Source organism: Dasypus novemcinctus, chromosome 16 (genome assembly GCF_030445035.2).
Source record: "Dasypus novemcinctus isolate mDasNov1 chromosome 16, mDasNov1.1.hap2, whole genome shotgun sequence".
In the NCBI taxonomy this organism is placed as follows: domain Eukaryota; kingdom Metazoa; phylum Chordata; class Mammalia; order Cingulata; family Dasypodidae; genus Dasypus; species Dasypus novemcinctus.
The window spans coordinates 53,130,367-53,154,744 of NC_080688.1; the positions used below are offsets into that span (position 1 = coordinate 53,130,367).

General features: G+C 53.8%; 1 protein-coding gene across 50 annotated transcripts in view; it reads right to left on the reverse strand.

The window, feature by feature from the left end:
• Positions 1-5,571: 5,571 nt before the first annotated feature.
• Positions 5,572-24,378, reverse strand: part of CELF4 (CUGBP Elav-like family member 4) — a 293,897-nt gene continuing 275,090 nt past the window's right edge. For 4 of the 50 annotated variants that reach the window (XM_058277169.2, XM_058277180.2, XM_058277179.2 and 1 more), the window contains exons 9-15: positions 23,637-23,702; positions 21,937-22,020; positions 16,835-16,918; positions 12,065-12,140; positions 11,420-11,591; positions 7,768-7,854; positions 5,572-5,794 (exon numbers count right to left, since the gene is read on the reverse strand). In XM_058277169.2, coding sequence (XP_058133152.1) covers positions 7,801-7,854; positions 11,420-11,591; positions 12,065-12,140; positions 16,835-16,918; positions 21,937-22,020; positions 23,637-23,702 — 536 coding nt within the window. In that variant the 3' untranslated portion in view covers positions 5,572-5,794; positions 7,768-7,800. Of the gene's footprint in view, positions 5,795-7,767; positions 7,855-11,419; positions 11,592-12,064; positions 12,141-16,774; positions 16,919-21,936; positions 22,021-23,636; positions 23,703-24,378 lie in introns of all 50 variants that reach the window. The other 46 variants (XM_058277205.2, XM_058277204.2, XM_058277199.2 and 43 more) reach the window with 20 other exon arrangements.

A 24,378-nucleotide genomic window follows, 5' to 3' on the forward strand; every position in this document is an offset into this window, starting at 1 on the left:
TGGCACCTAAGGCACTATAGATGCTGCTATTTCTCAAAGGAAAAATTGGAATTATCGAGGAAAAAAACATGAGCAGAAAGAGGGAAAGGAGCTGAGAGACATGACGAAAGGGAGAGACGATACAGGGCATTTTACAACAGGAAGAGGTGTGCTGTAGACCTTAAGAGCACAGCTCTGCAGACGGACTTGAACTTGAACATTGACCCTGGGCAAGTTGGGCAAGGGGCTTAACCTCTTTGGGCCTCAGTTCCCCCATCTGTAAAACAGGGATAGTAACACCTACATCATAGAATTGTAGTGATAATTATAAATGAATATATGTAGCTATTAACAGAGGCTCTAGCACAAAGAATACACCTCATAAATGACAGCTACAACCCTGCCTCAAAGGGTGGGGCCCAGCAGATAAGCGTGTGACTGGCAGGGCTGAGGCCTCTGCTCAGCCAGTGGGGTTCTAAGAACCCAAAGTCTGGTCTCACCTCTCGGTACTACCATGACCAGCTGTAGGCCCCTGGGTTTTGCTCTCTCCATGGAAAATGACATTGATGTCTGAGTTCCTGACACCAGCTCACCACCGTCGACACACTTTAACACCAGGGTAAACGAGCAAAGCTGATAATACTGGCTGCTTTTCTAGGGAGAGGAATGGGTGGCTGGATTCAGGGGTTGGCAGAAGATTTTCCATTGTGTACTTCTCATACTTTTTGAATTTAAAAATATGTGAATGTTTTAACTATTGGGGGGAAAGGATGAAGTAATTTTAAATGCAAAGACCAAATCAGTATGTAGCCTGAGGCCATGTGAGCTAGGAGGTGGGTGGCTGGAGATACCAGCAGTCACAGTGGCTTTGGGAATGCTGTTTGGGAAAAGAAAGGGCAAAGAGAGAGAGGAAGGTGCCTAGAATTGCCCGCTAAGTGGGGTCCCTGGGAAAAAGCAATGCCAGCAAGAGGCAGCGGTATGTGTACCTCAACTTGACAGGAACTCTCTGGGAATGTCACTGGCTGAATGTACTTAACAGAAAATGACCCACTTGTCTGGCGTCAGGTTTGTTTGCTTCAGTTGGGACGTGAAATGCCAGTGGAATGGGTCTAATGAAAGGAAAGGAAGAGAGACTCACAGTCTGAACTCTTTATTCTGAGTATGTATATACTATAAAACAATTTACCATTCAGAATTCTCAGGATGGGATGTAGCTGGGTATGACCGTGTCTCACTTTTTCCTCACAACGCTTGGGGGTGTGTATTTATTATCCCAATTTTAGAGATAAGGAAACAGACTCAGAGAGGTTAAATAATTTTTTTCCCAAAGCATTACAGAAGGTATTAGAGAGATGTGGGATTTGAATCTTGGTTTGATATCAAAACCCACACATTTTTCACTGATACACTAGTCTACACCCACCATCTGGCTGACCTCCGTAAAGGGGGGAAACAGAGATGGGGATGCTCAGAGCTCCCTGAAGACAGAAGGAGTAGGCTGGCAGGAGGGAGGGAGAAGCTGGGGTGAGCGGGTGCTGCTGGGGAGCTGGTGCTGGCTGCCCAGGCATCCCCGCTCCTCACCAGACACTTCCTGGGATCCGTGGGAGTCCAGAGACTGGCCAGGGATGGGGAGGGGAGTAGCAGCCAAAGGCCAAAGGGAGGATGCACAGGATGCAGGGAGGACAGCTTAGACTCTAAGCCTTGGAGAACTAGAGAGGGGCAGTAGAGAGAGGAATAGAATTCATAAAGCTAAAGGGAAAAGCTTATGTATACTCATCTGAGGAGCAAGGGGTGCAGGCTGTACATTTATTCCAAATACACTATTGTTACTTAAGAAGCACTGCTAGAGCACCAACTTCTTTGGAACATGACTTCAGTAGTCTATCATTTGCACTTCCTTCCTTTCTTAACTCACTCATTCACGCAGGCCGTGAATTAACATTCACTGGCTATTCAACAGGCAAAAGTTAATAGTCTACTGAAGGTTGTACATCAGTAGTAGCTAATAATTTTTATTTTGGGATGGATTTCATTTTGGGAAATAGCCACATTTATAATAACAAGCAAAAAAAAGTTTTTTAATAGGGGTGCTGGGAAAGAAACCTACACAGAAGATAGTGTATTAGCACCTTTCTACCCCTCAAAGGACAGCATCACATCCAATCTGGAGTCCAGCCCCTTGAAGATAATCCTCCCTAGAAGTCCAGCTCCTGGCAAGGCCCCTGCATGGACAGACAGCAGGTTGTCCCCTGGGCTCGCCAGCCCAGAAGCCCCTTCCTCACCTTACCAGGTCGGATAGTTTAGGGCTCAGGGAGAGTCTCATCACTTCCTCTCCTTCGGAACCATCTGCACACTTAAGTCACTGCTTGAGGCCTGCCCTCATTCGCTGGTCTGTGAAGGTCTTTTCATAGTTCATGTTTCACAGGCACGTGTGAGAAGCATGGAGTCAGGCTCGTGGCATTGGGAAGACAGATGGAGGTGAGGGTGAGACACTAGGTCCAGGAACAGCTCAGTAGCTGGAGCGCCCGGCTCAGATCTCCACTAGTTTCTTGAGAGAAGACCTATGAGGCTTGAAGGCCTTCTCGACTGTCCCGCAGGAGGAGGGGACCGTAGACCCAAACAAGGACCCTTGTCTCCAAGGGCTCTTGTCTTCTCCCCCCACCAGGCATCTGAAACCACAGAGCTTCCCTGCCCCCTCGCCTGGCAGGCCCTGTGTTCTGAGCCTCAAGGAGAGATGAAGACTCTCGGTGGAGTTTGCCCATTCCTCCACCAGGCTGCGGGGCTGAAGGATGGGGAGGGAAGTGGAGAGGAGGGAGAAGAGGGGGGGTCCCAGGAGGAGGCCTGAAGAAAGCATGCAGCTGGTGTGCCTCAGGAGGGCCTGCCCCCTGCTCTCCCACCTCCTCTCCCCCAAGTCCTGGTTCATGCCCTTCCTCCTTCAGGAAGCCACTCAATCCCACCCCTCAGCCACTTCCCTCCTCAAGCCTCCTCTGGCCTTCAGAGTTTGGAGATCTCTTTCTCGCCCACATCTAACTGTGGGATGGGCGACCCTCCAGGAGGCTCCCCAGCGCAGGGCCCCATGTTCTCCCTCGGCGCCATCCCCTTCTCCAGAACCAGGACTCCAAGGGCACCACCCAGACTCCTCAGTGTTCCCCGTTCATGCAAACTGCCAAGGGGGCGGAGGGCGCAGGACGCAGGACAGCACGCTCAGTGGCGACCTGGGCTTGTGGCTTCATCTTCCTTCCTTTCTTACGGTCCCTTCCCTCCACTACCTCCTTCCCCCACTCCTCACAGCACTTCACCCCCACCTCAACTCTTGATCTGCCTTCAGGTGAGGTGGCCTTGGTCTCCCCCTGTTAAAGAGACAGGGGTGAATCTCTTCTCTGCTTGAACACTGTGATTATCCCTGCCCAGGAGCCCAAAAGAATGGATTCGCAATGGGGACTTTCAAAGACACACACTGGTCAAGAGACATTTTTCTCAGGGCACAACAGGACCTCCTTTCATTGCTCCCATCACCTCCCAGAAAGAGCCCCACACGGCTTCGGCTCAGAGCAAGGGCCTGTGTAGCAGACTTCATGGAGAGAAGCACCAAGGCCCTCTGTCCATGGCTGGCCAGGATCTGAGAAGCACGGACCACTGAAGAAGAGTCTTTTTTTTAAACTGTGCTTTATTTAGGGCTAAGCTGGAGAAAGCGTCATCCAATAGTTACAGAAGGTTACAAGGAGTTTTAGGGAGTTGAGTGTGAAAAGAGCAGTTGTACTGAACTGCAGCTGTTTTGTTTTTGTTTTTTACAACACCTGGACATCCTAAAACCAGGAGTCAAGAGAAAAAAAGAATGGAAAAAAAAAAAAAAACCAAACCAACAAAATAGAAAAAAAGGAAAGGCAGGAGGCCTGAGAGGAACCAAAACTCTGTTCTTGTAAAGCAAAAGGGAAAAAATGGTAGGTCCAAGAGCCCCTCTGCCTCCAGATAACTAGACATCAACGAGAGGGCATCAAGGCAGAAAGCCAAAGCAAGTCTTCCCAATGGTTCAAATAAATTATAATAAATATGTTATACTTTAAAATATATGTGTTCTTAAATAATTCAGTTTTCTGATTCTGAGTTTTTTAAGCAATGTCTTTTAACTGCTCTAAAATCATTTACCAAAGATAAATATCGTGCTTTCATTAAATAGTTTTCCTTGTTTTTTTCTCTATCATTACAATTAAAAGTCCTACAAAATATGCAAATTTATTTACAGAAAAACAGAGCCGGCATCATTTAAACATCCCTGTTTTTCAAAATTCCTTGTAAACAGTTTCAGAAATTCTTCAAAGATTGTTATTTCTCTCTCTCTCTCTCTCTTTTTTTTTTCTTTTTTTAAGGTTTTTGTGTGTGTGTTGTTTTAAGATGAAAGTTCCCAGTTCTCCCTTGCCCGGAAAGTCTCTGGAGCAAGCGTGGAAGGCGAGTGAAGCGGAAGGTGTCCAGGGCTTGCGGAGAGCGAGCGAGCGCGCAGCTCCCGGAGCGAAGCGAGAGGCGAGGGCGGCGGCGGGCGAGGCGGAGGCGGCAGCGCGGCCCCTCGCGGCGGCGGCCCTTCCCTGCAGGTGGCGCGGCCTCCACCGGTGACGGGCGGCCCGGAGCCCGCAGACCTGGGCGAGTCCGCCTGGCCCTCGGGGACGACGGCGTCCGGCAGCACTCGCGGGGAGAAGGGATTGATGCTCAGTCTAAACTCTACAAAAGTACAGTCCTACAACATCTGGGATTTTAGCAGTAACGCTAACTTCTATAGGTTTTTTTTTTTTCCTTTTTTTATTTTTATTTTTTTGCTTTCCTCTAATTTTTCTTCTATTATATAGGTATTTTAAACTTTTCCTTTTTAAAATTCTGTACAACTATTAAGATTTTAAGAGGGGGAAGAGTTAGAAGCATTTACAGACCTTTCACAACAATTATCTTGCCTTGTAAGTCCTTTTCCCCTCCTTGTTTTCTCACACTTCACAGTTAATGAGTTTTATATCTTTGTTGCTTTCCCCAAATATCATCATTTTGCTCCTCCTAACAGCTCCATCCAGACATATAATACAGAAAACCATAGGAAAGTGTCATAGACTTGAGTGAGGGTAATCAAAGCGCCTCTCAAAGTATCAAAGAACTATTATCTCGCTGTTTTAAAAGCACTGAAGCATTATTTTCCTTTTTTTTTTTTTGTTTTTTTTTTTAATTTTTATTACATTTTTCATAGAATCGCTCTAAGCTGTTTCAAGAACAGCCTTGAGTTAGGAAGGAGTTTCTCCTTCATTCCCCCTCTATTTGACATAGAGCTACACATCTGCAATAAAAAGTTTGGTCCTTTGGTCCCTAAATAGCTAAAGGAATGACAGAGATGCTCAGTGGCAGCTTCCCAGCCGCACCCTGGGGACCAGGTCCCACCACGACGCTTGGCCCAGCCTGCCTCCAGGCGCCCACGGGCTAGAAAAGCCCCAGGGATCGGTAAGCAGCGTCTCTTCCCAGTTCCCAGCCCTTCAGCCTCCCAGTCTGGTCTCGTGTTATTTTGTTTTTAAAGTTGCCTTTTTTGTGGGTTTTTTCTCATTTTTCTTCATCATCTTCTTCTTTATTTCATAATATATATATATATTTCCCCCAAACACGTGCCCTCTGAACTCCATAGACGCTATACTTTCCTTGAAGAAATGTTACAGTCACAGAGAGTGTCTGGAGTCTTCAGCTTGATTGATATTGGCTGATATGTCAAAGGTGTCATCCAACAGTTCTCATTTATAAATATATATAGAGAGAGGTTTGTTTTTTAATGTAGCCCGTTCAGCATCCTGCCCTAAAATGAAGAAAATCAGGGCTGATTAAGTCAAGAGGGGAACCACAAAATGCATCCAAACACCAAAAGGAACCTGCCTCAGGGGTTAGGATGGCAGTTCTGGGGGATGGCAGGAGGGAGGGAAGAGAGACCAGTATGATAATTAGTCATGATCATGATAAATAAAAAAGAAATTTATTCTTCCATTCAGAGTAAGAAACCACTGGGAGATGTAGTGGTGATGGTTATAGCTGAGGTTTAGTTGCTGGGGGAGGGTTCTCGATTTGGGTGCCTTTAGAGTTCTGGATTAGGGGGTGGCTGTATTTAGGAAATAATTGGGGACTGTGGGGTATGAATTCATAATTAAACTTGTCTCTGAGGGATCTAGCCCAGATACAATATGTATACAGAAGCCTAGCAAACAAGACGGCAAAAATCTAGCAGCCCAGCCCACTCCTCCCACACTTGAGGAAGAAGGAAGACAGATCCTGTGACAGGAATTGTGCAGAACCCTTGCCCAGCTTCCAGCCAACCACTTCTTTCCTGAGGTCAGTAACTATTTGCGAGGCCATGTATATATATGTATATCTGGATATATGTGTAGAATACATTCACCTGCACATATGTAGCTATACGTGGGTATGTGTGTGTATATATACATACACACACACATACATAATACGTTTCTAATACATGCCAGGGAATTTAGAGGAAATTCAGAATTTCAAGGGACTGGATGGGAGAGCCTAAAAGAAGGTAGCACAGATTTTACTAGGAAACTTAAATAGATGAATTCAGTTCTCTGTTTTGTTTTGACTGGTGGTTTGTTTTTTTGTTTTTGGTGTTTTGTTTGATTTTAAGAAAAATCATGATCTGACTAGAATCAGAAGGAGAATGCTTAATCGTTGTGAATTAACAAATGAGACTCATCTCCATTCTAGCAAGCAGCTTCCACTTATACATGGGGTGACTGGTTACATCAAGAAAGTTAGAACTGCAAAGCCCCCAGTTGAGGGGACAACGTCATGCGTATATCAATCCATGCTGGCAGGTTTTTCACACTGTTGATTCAACAAACAGCAAACCGTACACAGCAGTCTAAACAATTACAACACCAAATAAAATAATAATAAAATTAAAAAACACTTGTCAAGGACCCTTTTTCAGTTGTAAACAAAAAAGTGCATTTTGCTTTTGTCAGTACTGTTTTTTCCAAACCAACCAAAAAGCCCCCCCAAACCCCCAGTTCCCCACCTCCCTTCCCCGCATTTAATTTAGCAGAAGTGGCTATAATACAAACCTTACAATTGTTACCAGGCTCTCTCTCAGAGGCCTCTGGCTTTGTACTCTAGTTTTTGGTTTAGAATTTTTTTTTTTAAATCATTCTGTTACTGTAGAGATTTTGTTTTTGTTTTTCCTTTTGGAGTGAGATTTAAAATAGCCTAACTGGAAAAAGACCAGCCCTAAGAAAGTGTCAATTGAAAAAGGCCCCCAAATTTCTAGAAAAAAATAAAATCACAATATTTTCAAGTGCAAGTAAATCAACCACGCATAGATACTTTTAAGATGCTTTCCTTATTTTAAGAAAAAAATAATAATGGTTTGCACAGGTAAATGATCCCATGTTGATAATTTAGGAATTCATTTTTATTTTTACTGATTTTTTAGTCTTTTGTTTTTTTCTCTATGTGACATCTAGAGAAGCATAAAAAACGCTGAACAAGAAAAACCAAACAACAGAAAGTAAAACCACTGCAAGCACCAAGAACGAAACAAAAATGAGCACAGCAAAAAAGATTGTGGCAGCACAAAAGTCAAGAAAATGCACGTGTGATCATGACTGGCCAATCATCAACTGATACAACATCCAAGAAAAACGCTCCAATCACAGCACCTCCACGAAACTTGACGGCAATTGTCATGCAACCGATTCTTAGCCTTGTTACATGACGCCATCATGTCACACTGTGAACTTTGAGTTGATTTGAACTTACGGATGGGGGACTGTTTTCTCCACTCTCATGTGATTACGTGAACTTTATTCCTAGCTCAGCGCGAGACTGTGGTGGATTTGACTGGCCCTGGTTGGGTTGTTGGAATTTGATTGAATGACAAAAGAAGAAAAGATTTATATATATATATATATATTTATATATGTAGAGAGAGAGAGAAAGAGAGGACAAGAGAGTGTGGGCAAGGGGGAAGGAGGAGGCAGGGGCAGGTTGGGTGGGGATGGGGAGAGTTAGAGGGCAGGGAGAGTCAGGTTGAGGGTGAAGAAGGGCAAGGAGGAAGTTAAAACAAAACCAAAAGGAAAAATATTTATACAGCACCAAACCACAGCACCAATCTAAAAGCTCTGATGGGAGAACAGCAGTCAAATCATAAGAGAACTGAAAAGAACTCAAAGGATGGAGGAAGCAGGCAGACAAACGACGTGGGCACATCAACACACACACACGCACACACACGGCTGTTTATGCAGACACATGATACGCTGTGAACAGCAGCAGAACCTCACACAGGGCCACTAAGGGCATCCATCATGCGGCGGGAAGAGGAGGAAGGGCATGGGCGGTTTGGCGAGGGGGCCAGCAAAAAATAACACAGCCCCTCCAGCCACCTGGGTCGGCCGGCAGGTCTCGGGGAGCAAGCTCTCTGGTTTTGATCACCCTTGATTCTTTCCCTCTCCCCCAGGTGCAGCATGCTCCTCGCCTCCCCAGCTCTCTGTGGCTTTGGTCTCCGGACCAGCCAGGGGAGCCTGCCGCGATGGCCCTGACTTGCTGGGAAGGTCAGAGGCTGGCTGAGATGACTGCGTGCCTCTGCGCGATCCACCCACCAAGCATACGCTGCCACAGTACTGTCCACGCTGGCAGCAGCCCACCCCCATCGTAGCCACCAGCCCTGGCACAGGCTGGGTCAACTGCGAGAGCTCCCACTGTGTGATGTCCTCTCCCCTTCCACTCTGCCTTAACGCGCCTTCTCAGAAAGTGAGCACGTTTTTTTCCTTTTGAGACTAAATTACACCAACGTTCGTAGAATTCTACACACACACTTTAGTACTGTTGGTTTCAGTTCACAGTCACCTCACATCCTTTGCTTTGCTCCCAAGGTGGCCCATGTGGCCAAACTGAGGCTGCTTCTGGGCACATGAAGACCCTAGAAGGCTCTGCAGCTCTGACCCATAAAAGGCCCACCTGGAAGGCTGTAGGGTCCCCTGCAGGGAGGGTAATACAAAAGAAGAGAGTCCACGAGAAAGGTGAGTGCGGTGGCCCTGGCTCTCCCGCCCCTGCTGCTGGCACTGTGGCCCCGCTGACCTCCCTACTCCACCTCCTCCTTCTCCACCCCTCACCGTTTCATGGTCCTTTGCCCCCCTCTGGGATTTGGGGGCCCCCAGAGCTGATCCCCTCTTCCTGGTGATCCTTGAGCCTGGCTCCAGCCCCTACTCGCCAGAGCACTCAGGGGGGCCAGGCTTATCGACAGGCTGTCTGGTCTCCCAGCCATCTACAGGACACAGGTTTCCACTCGAGGCTTTGTTTTCCTTCAGGGAAGGTGGAAGGGAGGACCCACTGTGGGTAAGTTGTGACGTGGCTGTGAAGAGACTATTTTGAGCCCAAACTCAGCCTCCAGCTCAGCCTTCACAGAGACCTTCCCCAGCTCCTCTTCCTCCACAGACCCCTGACCTGCCTGCCCACCGAGCCACGCTCTCGGTTCTGCCAACCGCAGATCTCCCTCATGCACACCGGAGCCCATCACATGCCCGCCAAATCCTGAAATGCCACCGTCCCCAACCTCCCCAAAGCCCTTAGGCCCACCCAAGATGCCCAATTGGCGGGGACTCCCGCTGGAGCAGGAGATGCGGCCTGAGGAAACGATGTAGTGGCCTAGGGGTCAGCAACCTCGACTAGGGGGCCCTCTGGGGATTGGCCTCCTGCCCCGACAGTACTGAGCACCTCGCGGGCATCCACTCCTTCCCACCCCGCCGTGCTCCTCTTCCCTCTCCCAGCTTTTACCCAGCTGCCCGTCAGTGTCCAGCAGAGTGCAAGGCAGCAGGGATTCAAACCTGTAAAGCATATGGTCCGTCTCCTCAGAGCTCGATGGCGGGAACATTCTCACACCCTCTGTTTCACACATGCTCACACAGTCTCCTGCCTCACACACATGGCCCCAGACACACCAACACATTCTCAGATCCCTTCCATCCCTAAGAGCCTCCCCCAGGATTCTGCATGTGCCCAACGCTTCAGGAGGAGCAGCTGTGCCTCTGCCTGCAGGGGTGGCCCGCTGCTGCCAACCTCCACTGGAGCGCAGAGCACATGCACAGACCAGCAGTGGGCTCCCCGACCAGAGCGGGGAAGCTCCAAGTCACTGTCCTAGGTGAGGTCATTATGGCCAGGCCGAACCAATCCAGATGCCAGGGCCCCCAAATCAGCTAGGCTCCAGGCAAAGCGGGTCCAGGCCGAAGACCACAGCCCACGCGGGTCAGACCCGAGCACCCGTGCCTGCAAAGCCCAGACCAGACAGTGCACAGATAAGCACACTCAGAGCCGAAGCCCCAGGCCTGGGAGACACAGCCTGCCGCTCACGTGGCCTCCAGCCCAGGAGCGGCAGTGCTAGGGGTCTGGAGACCCGGCCCTTGGCTGGGGTGCATGAGTGGGCTCAGTGGCCAGGCCTCGAAGTTGAGTCAGGTTTTTTGCCCTCTGCTCATGCCCCTGGCCCTGTCCATATTTTTGCCTGCTCTTCCTCACTTTGTTTCCTTCCTCTTAATTTCCTGGTAAAGAGTTCATGGAGAAATTCCTGCCTTAGCACAAGTCTATGAGCCTAAGCAGCCAGAGGGGTGGGGGCAGTAGAGAAGACAGGAAACCAGCACAGAGGCAGAGCCACACCGACTCTGAGGAGACAGCAGGGAGGTGAGACCCCCTACCTCAATCCCACCCCAACCAGGGACGCTCTTGGCCTGGAAGAGGCGGGCCTGACTGTGTCTCCAGCTGGGCAGGAAAAGGTGACAACCCCCCTACCCAAAATGGCCCACGTAGAGTGGGCAGGGTGCAGGATCCCAGTGCTGTACCCCTCCTCAGCTGTAGTCACATTTGGGTTTTTATGATGTTCCCTGCCTGTCGCTCTGCTCCTGACTGAGTTATAGGGAACTGGAGCAGGGCAGGGAGGCCAGTGTCTAAAAGCTGCCAGCCCTTCTGGTGGGAGAACGGGGGAGAGGAAAGCCAGGCAGTCTGGTGAAGGCCCAGCAGGGCCTGTTCCTCCCCCAAACTCTCCTGGGTCTGAGTTCGCCATCTGCTCAACCTGGGGTTTTCTGGCCAACAGGACGGCCAGTGTAGACCTGGAGGTACAGGCCCAGTGCCCGCCCCATCTTCTCACAAGGGCTCTCTCCTTCTTGCTCCTCTCCCCCTGGTCCCACCCTCAGGTCCCTTGGCCTTGCGGCCAGGGGATGGCCAGGCCCACTCCTGACGGGGTGACCGCAGCTCGGCGTCTGCCACTGAGGCACGAGGCACAGAGCAGGGTGAGCCGGGCGCCGCGGGTCCAACGCACAAGCCTGGATCCGGCCCACAGAGGCCTGAGGAGGCGGCGGGTCCGTCCCGTGTCTCCTCCCAACCCCCTCCACCCCCGACCCCGGGCCCAGCCGCCCCTGGTTACCTGTGCGAGTCCTGATCTCCCCCGGGGGACGCTCCCGCCGGCGCTCAGTACGGGCGATTGGCGTCTTTGGGCCGCTTCAGCTGCACCTTGAGCCTCTTCATGCCGATCTGGAAGCCGTTCATGGCCTGGATGGCGGTCTGCGCGCTGGCAGGGTTGTCGAAGCTCACGAAGCCTGGCGAGACACGAGGGACGAGGGTCTGGGTGTCCACGGGGCCGCCCCGGGGCCGCTGGCGGCGGGTAGTGGGGAGGGGAGGAGGTCGGCGGGGCCGGGGGGCGGGGCCGGGAGAGCGGCGGGGTGGGGAAGGGGGAGAGACCGCGAGGCTCCTCCTCCTCCCTCGGGGTCCCGCCCCCCCGCCGGCCGGGCCTCGGCGCGCGCACGGCGGGGACACGTGCCGGCGCCCCGGCCGGGAGCCCTGCGCCCCCCTCCAGCCCGCGTGTGGCCCTCCCCGCGTCGCCGACCTGAGCCCGGCCGTGCCGCCCCAGCTGCCTGGCCACACCTCGGCTTCGGCCGGGGCCACTCGCCCGGGCGCCCACTCCCCCAGGTGGAGCGCCCGCGGCGTGGCGGGGCGTGGAGAGGTCCCGCCCCCCACCCCGGCCGGCCCCCGCACCTCAGCCCTCTCCTTGCGGGGGAGAGGGCGGACACACCTGCGGGTGGAGTTTATTGGACACTGTCCTCCCTGACAGGAGGGGGCCTGGCAGCGGGAGGGCACAGGGTGCCGGCCTGGGGAGAGAGAGGAGTGCAAGGGGGAGGGAGGGGAGGCACCACGGAGAAAACTTCTCCCCTGGCGTTTCTGGCCACCCCCCTCGCGAGTGCGGCCTGGCCGTGAGGGGAGGGCCAGAGACCCGGAGTCCTTGCGGCCCCTGCGCCCCAGCTCCCGGCCCCCTGGCGGGGGAGGCCCCAGTCGGGCTCCCGGGGAACCGGGTAAATGTGGCTCACATTAGCCACCACCTGGCACCCAGGGGCTGTAGGCACCTCCCACTTTTCTGGTGTAAAATCTCAAGCCCTAGGAACACCGGCTCTTTCCTGGGACTAAGCAAGCACCAGCTGATGTGTCTCCCATGTACTCACGATATCTATAGTAATAATCGTGAAAATTAATCTATTCGTAAAAATTAGTTGAGATCCTTCTGTGTAGCGGGGATGGCATTAGTGCTTCTTACACTTTTGCCCCCTCCCAAGAGCCCAGGAGTGGATATAAAACCATCTGCTACTCCCAGTCACCTTCTGGAAAAGGGGTGGGGATGGGCTGTGGTCCCATTGTCAATTTGGAAGGCAGGCTTCTTAAGGAGATGCTGACATCAGCATTTCTCAAAGAGGTTTCTGTGCTCAAGTATGTTTACAGCCAGGCCCCTCTGTGACAGTTTAAGGCACATTAGCAAATAAAAACATCCCCCTCCCACCTCAAGTTCTCCAGTAAATTAACCTTTATAGTGTTCTTTAAGCTAGTGTTTCCATGAATTTATTTGACTTTAGAGGCCTTTTCTCCTGCAAAATGCCCCAAACTAAGCTTGCTTAGGTTCCTAACCAACCCGTGGAAGTGTCTCAGTTGGCTTTTGTCTCCAAAGGACCATTAGCTACATAAGGGACAGATGTACAGCCAGACCCCACGTGAAGTGGAAGCTGCTTTCTTGGTTAGTTGACTCAGGTGCCTTGGGCCTGCCTGCGGCTTCTCCACTCCTCCAAGACCTTTCCTTACTCTCCCCACTCGGCGGCTTTCTCCTTTTTACGCCTTGCCGGGAAATCGCCTCCATTCAGCCTCTTTTCTCTCTCTCCTCCCTGCTTTCTCATGTTTGCTCACGAAGCCACATGCCATCAAAGATGGACAGAGGACGTGCACATGCAGCTGGTGCACCCACGGTGTGTCCACAGGCATATGTGTGTACGTGTGTGTGCAAACATGTGAATGCAGATGGAACTGGTCAGCCGGGCCCAGGGCTACATACCCAACATCTGTGGAAGTGTGTATGACACAATGAACAGGGAAGCTTTAGGTTTATCCAAAACTGGAGATCTGCCTGGAGTCATTCTTCCACCTTCTCTCCCTCATCCCCTTCTGGCCTCTTCCATCCACCGACCTGTCCACTGCATGTGTCTGATGACTAAGGTCAAGTCCTTGGTGGAGTTTCCAAAGAACAGCCTGTGCCTCTGCATACACTGTTCTTGCCCAGGTTAGTGACAGTGGCTGAACTAAAGCCTCTCTCCCTGCAGGTAGCCTGACGGGGCCCCTCCTCCCTCCTCTGCTGGAGGGCTCTGACTCCACCTGGTCACCTGGGCTTGGCAGCTCTTTTGGTAGGAAACAAAGCGTGAGCAAAGCCGGGAGGAGACAGAGAAAGATAAAGAGTTGGTGTTTGGGGGGGGGGGGGAGATAAAAAGCGAGGGAGAGTCAGAGCGGGGAGAGCGGTGAGTAAGGCATCACGGGCAGGCCCAGTCTTTGCCTAGGAGTTTGGGGGTCTCAAGGAGTACATTCCAGAGTTTGGGAAGGATTTGAGGCTCAAGGGAACTCTCCTTCCTCAATTAGGTCTACCTGTTAACTGACTAGCAAGGGAACCGGACCCTTCTCTCCAGCAGATTAGACCCGCCCCACCCCCAGCCCCACTGCAGGCAGGGCTCTGAGCATGATTTCCCATGTGCATCCAGGAGGGTCTTCCCTCTTCCAGAGCCCCCATTCACACGGAAGTAAGTTCCTGTCTCCCAGACCTCCGGGAGCCCCAAGCAGGATGCCCTCCTGTTCCCACAACTCCTTCTTACCACCCACCCTCCTTCCAAAGCAGGAGCCATTCATGCTGCACATACATTCCCAAGGGCCTCTCCAGGGTTCTGTTTGTGCTCCTGAAGAGCACGTGGGGTTTTGAAGGGTTTGTTTTAACAGAGGACCACTTTTACGGCAAAAGCAGAAGCTCCTTTGGGGAACAAAGGGGATGACAGCACTACCTGAGTGTCCACTCTGGCCCAGCTCTTCATACACACCTTCTAGTGTGACCCTCACAGCATTCCTGAGGGTCAACTCTTAAAATCCCCATTTCACAAACAAGGAAACTGAGGCTCAGATTGCTAAATGACTTGCCCCTGACTGAGTGCGGGAGGAAGGTCTTCCACTAAAGGCTTCTGAGATAGTTGCAAAAGGCTCAGATGCCAGAGTTAAAGAAAGAACCCACGTGGTTTCATGGGGAAAGGCTGGATTGGACCAAGGGCGCTGGCTGGAGCCTTTCCTATTTCAAGACCCTCGTGCTAGAAGTTTGTTCAAGAGAAGAGACAGTCAGAGCATAGAGTATAGAGGATGACTCTAGAAGGAAAAAACAAAACAAAACAGAAAACTTGGTGCTGGAGAATTTAGGTGAGTGGAGTACTTGGGGCAGACTGTAAGTAAATGCCTCTGAAAAACAGGGCTGCAGCCTGGAAGGCTGGGAACAGCAGAGGCTCTGGCTTTAGCCTAGGTGCCCTAGGGCTTTGTGGGCCCTTAGCAGTTTTCTTCTGATTTACGTAACATTTGGGGCTTGCTTAAAAAGGAAATGTAACTGATTTCCAGTTTGTTGCTTTTACAAACATAAACTGTAATTTGTAAGGAAAAATACCAAACAGTGGATGGGTGGAACTTTGCTTTTATTTTTTACTTTGCTTTTCCACACTCAAAGAGAAGTGAGCCCCGAGAGCAACACTATGCCACTGAAATACAAGTTTCCTGTGGCAGCTGCCAGAGGGGAAAAGGCAATAGTGGCAGGATCTTAATTACTTTGGGGAACATGCTCTAAAACCTCAAGCCCTTCATGGTTCTGGAACATCAGTCTCCAAATTGGAATCCCATTAACATGTGCTTTCTGATGCTTCTCCTCCCACCACCACCCCGAAGCTGAGACACCGGGGTTGCCGGCACATAGCTGCTACACTCTCCTCACAGCCCCAGAATGCAGGTCAGCCTGGAGATGCCCAGCTTCTGGCAGATTCGGCAATGGTTCTACATGTGGTTCTCTGGGAAAGCTAATCCACTGGGACTGGGCTCCTCAGTCCTGAGTCATTGAACCCAGAAAGAAGAGCCGATGAAGGCAGAGGAGGGGGTGGGACAGGGACCAGGAAGGAGAGGTGTGGGGGTGACATGGGATTCCAGGAGATGGTCTGAACTTCCCAGGTAAGACAGTCAGATTTAGCAAATTAAACAGACAGGATGCCTAATTAAATTGGAATTGCAACTAAGCAATGAATACCTTCTTAGTATAACTGCATCCCAAATATGGCTTGCAATATGTCCAATGCAAAATGTGAGATGTACCAAAAAAGTATTCATTGTTTAGCTGAAACTCATACGTTACTAGGTGCTCTGCGTTCTATCTGGTGACCATACTCTGGGGTCCCCCCAGGCCTCCCGCTCCCATCTCGTTCAGTTTGCCACTAGTTTCCCAGAAGCTGTGATTTCTTTCTATTACTCTCAGCTCGAGGACCTCCCATCATCTTCCGCTGTCTACCGCACCAAAAAAAAATATCCTTATCTGAAAGGTCAAAAGGCTGCCCCGCACAGACCCCGCAGGTTACAGCTGGTCTCCCTTCTCTCCCCACAAACGCCTCCTGCCTCCTCTTACACTATCCTTTGACTCCCCCCATCCCTGACCTGCCTGGAATTCCCTCCCCCTCCTTTACATCCATTTACTCCACCTGCCTTTCTTACTACTTCCTTCCTTGGTGCCTCTGTTGCATAAATGTGATTTTCATCTAAGCTCTGACTTTGGGCTTCCCTGAGGGCAGGGAGCAAGCCTCAGTTCCTGACTCCTCAACAAAGCTCAGCTGTGGTGGCCGGAGGGGGTGGAAGGGAGGGTACACTGGATGGCAGGACGGGAGCCAAGAGCAGGGCAGGCAGAGAGCCGGGGCGGGGGCAGGAAAGGCGGTGGACGGGCAAGGCGGGAGCGGGCGGGGGAAGGGCCTCGGCGGGGCGGACCCGCCTCCCCAAGGATCAGGCTCCGCCCCCACTCTGGGGCTTAGGCCAGGCTCCGATCTTGTGAGCAGGGGGGCTGCTGGGAGAACGGATGCTCCTGGCACTCTGCTGGCTGCCCCTCACCGCCCCTGCCCAAGGCGGCCCCTTCCCTTTCTCACTTTGGTTGGAATTGGGCTTTTTGGCTGGGAAGGGAAATCCATTTCTGGGACATGGGGGATGAGGAGCCAGGCAGGGGTGGGCAGGGAAAGCAAGGAGCCAACAGAAAAGAAGAAGAGAGAAGAAGGGCGGGAGGAGGCTGGAGGCCCGGCTGATGGGAGCCCCTGGGGGAGGGGCCGATGTGAAGGAGCAGGTTAAAAGCAGTCGGACACCGGAAGATTGGTGCGAGCACCGCCCTGTCCTAGGTGAAGCTAATTGGTTTGTTATCTTTACCCACCAAAGCATTTACTTTGGTTAGTCGCCCGATCCACAAACACTTTCGAGGAGATGACATTACCGAAAGGGAGGAACATCTGCATCAGCTCAGCGTCCCCAAACTCCTGGGGCAGATGGTAGATGAACAGGTTACAGCCCTCGGGCCCTGCGGTGGGGGGAGGGGTGGGCGGGGGAGGAGGGGATGGCGGGGTGGGGAAGAGAGAGACAGAGGAGAGGTGAGCGAGTTAGGCAGCGGCAGCAGGGAGAGGTGGGGGCAAGGTTAGGAAGGGGGGGGGGTCACTTCCAAGATCCAAGAGCAGCCCCAGAAGAGTAGGAGGTGCTGAGCCCTGGGTCGGAGCTCTGGTCTCCGCTCTGCCCTCTGTGTGTCTCAGCTGTCTGTTCTGCGAAATGGATTGGGCAAGGGGGGCGGGGGGGTGCTGGCAACTCTGGGGCTCCGGGGACAGATTGAGAGAACGGGGCCAACGTGCCAAGACTTGATCAGCCGTGTCTTTGGTATGAGGTGCTGAGGACAGGGAGGGGCAGGCAGATCCAGGAGAGCCTGCCAGGCCTCCTCCTTTCCAGCCCCAGGTCCTGGCCCAGAGCTTCACTTCTGCCTCCCCCAGGCCTCACCCTCCCTTGCCTCGTAGCTTGCATTCAGCCCGTGCCTTGTTGGCCAAGACCAAGATTTATTCCCCCACCTCCAGCAGTCTAGGTGCACAGATGGGGCTTCAGACCGAGGCTTATCCACTAGCCAGAGTACCCTCGAGCCTCATTACATGAAAGGTTCCCACTTCACTGCAACGACTGCTGCCCAAGTCCACTTATAATCGCATGAACTGAGCGTCAGGCTGTTCTAAGTAGTGTACATGCATGTTAATTCACTTACTCCTTAACAGCAACCCTGTGAGGTAAGTACTATCATCATCCCCACTTCACAGATGGAGAAACTGAGGCCCAGAGAGGTTAAGGCACCCGCCCAAAGTTACCCAGTGAATAGGGGGTGGAGCCAGGATATGAACCCCAGCTGTCTGCCTTGGGTCTCTGTGCCTACCTCCCTACCATAAACCCCTGAGCACTGATGAGCTCTTTGGATTTCTGACATTTCCAGGTAGAGATATACCTTTTTTGTTTTAAACAGTCAAAATGTTCAATTTTAACTCTTAGAAATGGAAATCTGTCCACAATGCATTGTCTATTTCCTGCCATATTAAAGCATGCCACATGTAATCTATCCTTTTAAAGTGACTGTGGTCAGTTCAGTGACAGTTTCCAGTCTGTAGTGGACACGGAAGTGAAATAGACGGGCTTATTTGAGTCGTGTAAGAGAGTGGAGGCTCTGATCAGAGGCTGGTGGACACCAAAGCGCGAGGCTGTCAGGCACCTTGGGGGCTGCTGCCGGGCTTTTCCCGCCTGCCCCAGCTGTGCTGCTTCTCAGACCAGGGAGGCTGCGGGATAACTGAGCTCTGGAGCGAAGCGCTTGCTCTGTCCCTTCTTTCTTTCCTCTCTCTTCCCCTCCTTTCCCCTCCATCCATCTCCACCCCCTTGAAGCTCAGACCTCTAGCGCAGACTCCCTGACCACCAAAGCCCCCCTGAGCCCTGACCTCTTTGTCCCTGGTCCCCGCCCTGCACCATGTGCCCCCTCCTCCCGACGTGCCACCCCGTTCCCACGACCCCACCCTGAACTATGTCTTCCTTGCACTCCGCCAGCTGACAACGCATTCAGAACTGGGCCCCGGCGTGCTCCCTCACCCACTTCCAGGGGCTCTGGGGCTGGACTTCCCCCCCTCCCCCCGTGGACCTCCCTCACCTTGTGCCCTCCAGCCATGCCGTGTCCTCTCTGGCTGCCCGCTCCGTACAAATGGCCCTTGATGGTACCCAGCCGGAGGTGAGCTCTGAGGCCCAATCTAAATCAAACCTCCTCCAGGACGCCTACCCACTTGCCCTCCTTCCTCCTCCCTAAAAATACCTCTGGCCACTCCCTTCTAGTGTTCCCTGAGCCTGAACCCACACTCTGTGGTTTGGGGCTGTTTTCCTTTAATACCTGAGAGGTCCCCGTCCTCCCCCAGGACGCCCAGTGTAGGGCTTCCCTCCTCATCACTTTTCTGTCCTATATTGCACCTGCATTGAATCCTGAGGCCCTGACTCCAAGTTCACAGTTCTGCAAGCTGCTAGGTCCCTTCTTAAGGAGACAAGGAGCCTTTGCGGGCAGGGCCTGTGGGTTCAGTCCCACCTGCATGGTGCATGGCTGGGCCCCCAGGAGAGCTCCCGCAGCCTGGCCCCCTGCCTCTCACCCTGGCTAGCAGGCCTAGACATACCTAGCCCCCCCCCGCCCCCGCGGGTTACAGGACATCCAGAAGGTGTGACCGACAAGACTGTAGAGAGCAGCTGGTAACCCAGCCTTCTGAGAAATGGTGAAACAGCGCTTCAGGGACACGGAGTGACTAGCCCCAGACCACCCCGCAGCCCCCGGCAGAGCCGAGACTTGGGCCATCCCCAAGGGTGGTCTCTTCCCATCTGTGGGGCGGGCAGCCTCCAGGGGATTCAGGCATGTCTCGGTTTCCAGGCTCAGCTCAAAGACAAGGAGGCGGCCAGCAAGGTCCTCCCAGCGTGTCCTGGCAGCTCAGTGCACATGAGGGGAGGTGCCACAACCACGGGCACGGCTGGAAGGGTAGAGCCTTCTTTCTCGCCCAGGCCTCATACAACACTGCTGGGCACGGCCTGGCTCGCCTCCGTCTGCCTCCACCCCTCCCCAGGCTCACCTGTGTCCATGCCTGTCGTCCTGTTCTTCTCCCTGCCTGCCATGCCCGTCCCCCCGGCTCTGCGTGCTGCAGACCTCCCCTTCCCTCAAGGCCCGTCAGAGCCTTCCGGACAACAGCACTCGCAGTGCCAGGGTTGTGCCTTCTGCACAGGGTACTGCTGGCACTCCCTTAGGGGGGCTCATCCTTGGGGCTCACCCACCCCAGGGGAGAGGCTGGAGAGGGAGCTGGCCACTCAGGGACTGGTCTGGGGAGCAGGGAATGGAGGGGCCTGCAGCTGCTCAGAACGATGGAGAGAAGGTGTGAGGAGCTCAGAGCCAGGGGCATAGGGGTGGTACAGAGTTCAAGGGGGGCAGGGAGGGGTGAGGGCCTGGGTGGGCTGCAGGCCAGCAGCAGGGGTGGTCAGGGCACTGCTGACCTGTGCATGCACAGAGGGGTTTCCAGAGCCCTGATCCCACAGGAAGCTGACTACAGGGTGAGGGTGGGTCAGCCTGCAGCCGGTGGGATGATAAATGAAGTAGGGCCTGTGGGTAGAGCCCTCTCTTCCAGGCCTGGAGTGGGCAACATTGGGACTCCTGGACCCTACCCCCTGGTGGCTCTGATCTGACCAATGTGGGGCTGGAAAGCTTGGGCTATGGGGGAGGAAGGCAGTGTTCCAGGGCCACAGCCCAATGCAGAGACCCTCTGGCAGAAGAAGGGCTGAGGGGTGAGCAAAAGGGGGAGCCAAAGGGTGGGACCACCCATCCCCCACTTCCCCAGTGGTGGCCCCAGATATCACCCAGAGCTGCAGCAGGTGGTAGGGGAGTGAGAGTTTCAGGATGCACCCCTCTGGGCTGCTGAGCTTGGCTCAGCTGGGCATGGGGAGATCAGACAATACAGAGGTGCTGCCTAGTGCATGGAAACTGGGGTACAGGTACACCTCATGTACAACTTGACAGGAGGTGACAATTTAGCAGAGGCCTGTGCACCCAGCAAGAAATCCATAGGAATTGCTGAATGGAGTTGGCAGGGCAGGCTTGTGCCATTTTAATCCTCACACCCCTCTCGGGAATGACCATCACGACTGTCCTTTTGTGAGGGGTGGGTGACCGGTCCAGAGTCACATCATGAGGTGGCAGAGCTGGAATCAGACCCCGAAGCCCAGGCTCTCGGGCCTCCTGGCTCTGCAGCCTGCCTGCTCCAGGCTTATCCAACCAAAGGGGCTCGGGCCAACAGGCCCTGGCAGCCCTTTCCAGTACTGAGCTTCACCCCACGACTCCAGCAGTGGCTGCCGCAGGGGCATGAGTCAGGCATTTGGAGGCCACTGGAACTCCCCGGCCATGTGGGCTCCTGGGAGGGATGCAGTGGCCTCACTGCATGGGAGGGAGGAGGAGGACAGGGACCTTGGGGTGCCCACCCCTCCAGCCGAGCTCCATGGAGTTCGCAGAATCCTGAGCGGCCGTCTGCCCAACCCCCTGTGTTCCTGCTCCTGTGGGTCTCTAGGCTCTGGGGTGGGAGAACGCTGGGCGTGAGGGGCATTATGAGGCCCCCACCCCACCAAGGCCCACTGGTCTTGCCTGCTCCGCCCTGTTCATGCCAGGGCCTCTGGTTGTCTCCAGGACCCCTTGCTTGCAGGCAGCCTGCCCGGGGAACTCCAGCTGCTCATCCTGGTCACCAGGGCGTAGCTTCTCCTGTCCTTGCTGAGCAGCTCCTCCCACCCACCCCTAGCTGTGAGCACTCTCACCTCGCCTCTTTCTCTTCACAGAGGAGGGGGGTTCTTGGGCCTTACCTTCCTGACCAACCCAGTTGAAGCCTATTTTCTTCTGAAAGCCTAAAGCCAGCAGAGCTGGGACCACAACATTCACTGCAGTCCTCAGGGTTCCTCTCCCAGCTATGCTGTCAGCTCCTTGGGAACGCGTGGGGAGAAGGACCTCAAAGTGAGACCTCCACAAGGCTCAGAACAATGTGGGCAGGGGCAAGGGCTGGTTCCCCTGGCAAGTACATGCCTAATCTTGGACCTGTTCTGTTTAAGGGCAGGCTCAAGGGCATGCTAGGGAAGGAGGACAACCCCAAGCCCTGTCGGGGATGGCTTCTTTTTAGGCTGAGTCTTGGTATCTAAGCTCTGTCACAGATCAGTGGCAAATGAGGGAGGAGAGGGAATGGTGCCAGGTGGACCCTGGCCGGCCCTGAGGGCACTCCGTCAAAGGCCCTGCTCCAGGCCAGGTGACCATCTGGTCTGCAGAGCCACCCACGAGGAGGACGCCTCTGTGCTAGAATCAGAGAGCACCGCGTTGTACAGCCCGCTCGTCTTCCTCACCCCCTCATAAACACAGCACACAAAGGTGGTCAACTTTCAAACGAAATCCGCAAGCCGAAGGCCCAGGTGAGCAGCCTCTTGGGGAGAAAAGGGGGGCAAGGAGGGGCCTGGGAGCCCGGCCCGCAGACTCACCTTCTCTCTGTTGCTGGGGGATCATTGGAGGTGGCTGAGGAAAGGCCTGGCTTATCTGACCATACGCAGCAGGGTAGGCGGCTGCTGGAGGGCCAAAGAGAAGAGGCAAGAGCGAGACGGTGACAGTGACATGGAGAGAGAGACAGGGCGAGAGGCAGGAAGAAAGAGAGAGATTTCAGTGTTGGGCAGTCAAAGAAGAGCAGCCAAAAATGCACTTAAGATAAAGCAGCTTCTCAGTTTCCAGTACCAATGAAGGAGAAACAGCAGATCGAAGATGAGAAGAGAGAGAGCGTGTGTAACTGTGTGTGTGTGAGGTGAGTTTAATCTGAAACAGTCTTGGTGGGATAATCCACCATAAGGGACAATCGGAAACACCCGAATGCCCTGGACAAGATCAACCCACACCCCTGACCTATGAGCTGCTTCCGCGCCCCTGGGCCCTGCTGGCGCTGCTGACACAGCCTCTCCCCAAGAGCTGCCCCAGGTGTGGACTTGGCTCTGGAGAGCCTGCAAGGGGGTGGTGGGTCCCCAGGGGCAGAGGTCTGAGTTGCACAAACCTGATGTCTTCTGTATTCAACTGGAAAGAGCCAGAGGTGGGACAGGAATGACCAGCCCCCTCACTAGCCTGGCTTGGGCCCCAAACATGCAGGGCTTGAGGTCAGACCACAGAGCAGGGGTTCTTAACCATTTTTGTTCCATGGACCCCTGTGCCAGTTAAGTGAAAAACACAGACCCCTTCTAAGAATGCAACAGATAGTTTTATGACTCTCAACATCGGAGGTCAAAGAAAAGAAAGATAATAAGTTGATTTTTTTTTTTTTCAGTTCAAGCTCATGGATCCCCTGAAAGGGTCCATGGACCCCTGGTTAAGAACCCCTGCCATAGAGGGACCCAGCAGGCGGGAGGGCTTTGCCTGGTGCCTCAACGGTAAGAGGTCAGCTTCAGCCCAAGCCCCCTCATTGACAGGCAGCCCTGTAGCCTGCAGGATGACATCACTGGTTCTTTTAAGTAGTGAGGAGGGACCCTGACCTGTCAGAGAGCAGGACACTGGCTGGGCAGGGACTGCTTGGAACAGTGCCCAGCCCAGGGGAAGGAGAAGAAGCTGGGCTGACAGCCTGCTTTGGGCTTCCCATGGTGACCAGTCACCTTTCCACTCAGTGACCCAAGGCAACTGCTTGCCTCAGGGTTGTCTCTTCTCTCTTCTTTTTCCCCTTGGCTGCCCATCTTCCCACCTCCTTGTTCCCTGTCATCCTTGCTCACTTCTCGCTCCTGCTGCCTGAGTATGCCCGGGGTTGGGAAGAGCTGCTTCCCCTCCAGGGTCTCACCTTCCCTCAAACCCACCCCAGGTCCATCCCCGCCCCAATGCAGACAAGTGATGGCACAGCAAGGTCACAGCTTCAGCTTGAGCTGACCGTCTGGTCTGACGTTCTGACCACCCACCATTACAAGGCCACCCTGCCATGCTGGGTAAACTGTGCCCAAAGGCTAGGGGGCTGCAGAGAGGGAGGAGCCAGGTGGGGTCTCTGTCAGCACAGCACCCCCTCCTTCCTCTACAGACCCCTGCCACAAACTCCCTTCCGCTCCCCTCCCCCCCATAGAGGTGGATCCAGGCCTGGGGGTGGGGTGGGGGGGCACTGGCGCCCTGGGTGTGGGAGACAGAGCACAGTGGGGAGGAGCCAGGGAGGCGTGCGGATACTAACGACCTGCATACTGCTGCACTCCAGCGTAGGCCTGTTGCAGGGGGTCCGCGGCGGTGGGGCTCTGCGCTGCAGGGACACAAGGGGCCAAGTCAGTGGTGCCCCATCCAGCCCTCAGCCCACCACACCATGGGGATGTCATTGGAGCTGCACTGCTCTTCTCAGCCACTGTGGGAGAGGCCCTGGAGCAGGGCATCGGCACCTGGACCCGTTTGGGTTCCCCCCTTCCCAGCCCGGGGCCCTCACAGGAAGGAATACTGCCCACCCTGACTGGGGGATCCAGGTTGCACCCGGCCTAGGGGTGGAGGGTGGTGGCTCATGCAGAAGACTGTGACAGGAGGGGAACAGACGCCAGAGGAGGGCTCAGGCAGGAGCGGCTTACAGCAGAAGGGCTACAGGAGAGTAGGCAAGTGAGGCTCCCGGATCCTCAGGGAATGAAGGGCCAGCCTCGCAGGTCCCGGCCAGGTGAAGGAAGGGCACAGGGAGGCCTCATCCTGCCACCCATCCTCCTAGGTCATCTGCTCCTGCCCCCTCCCTCAATCTTAAGGGCTCTGCTCCTAGGCTACAACTGAGACATCTCGGCATGCACTGGCCACACAAATGAAGTCGGCCCAATGGGCTGGGGAGCAGGTGGTGCCAACAGAAACCTAAGAGCCAGGTGGCCAAGGCCCTTCCTCCCACCTTCTGAGCTTGTGGCTCTGGCAAGCTGGGCAGGGGGGAAGGCTTGGCTCAACTGTCACCTTTG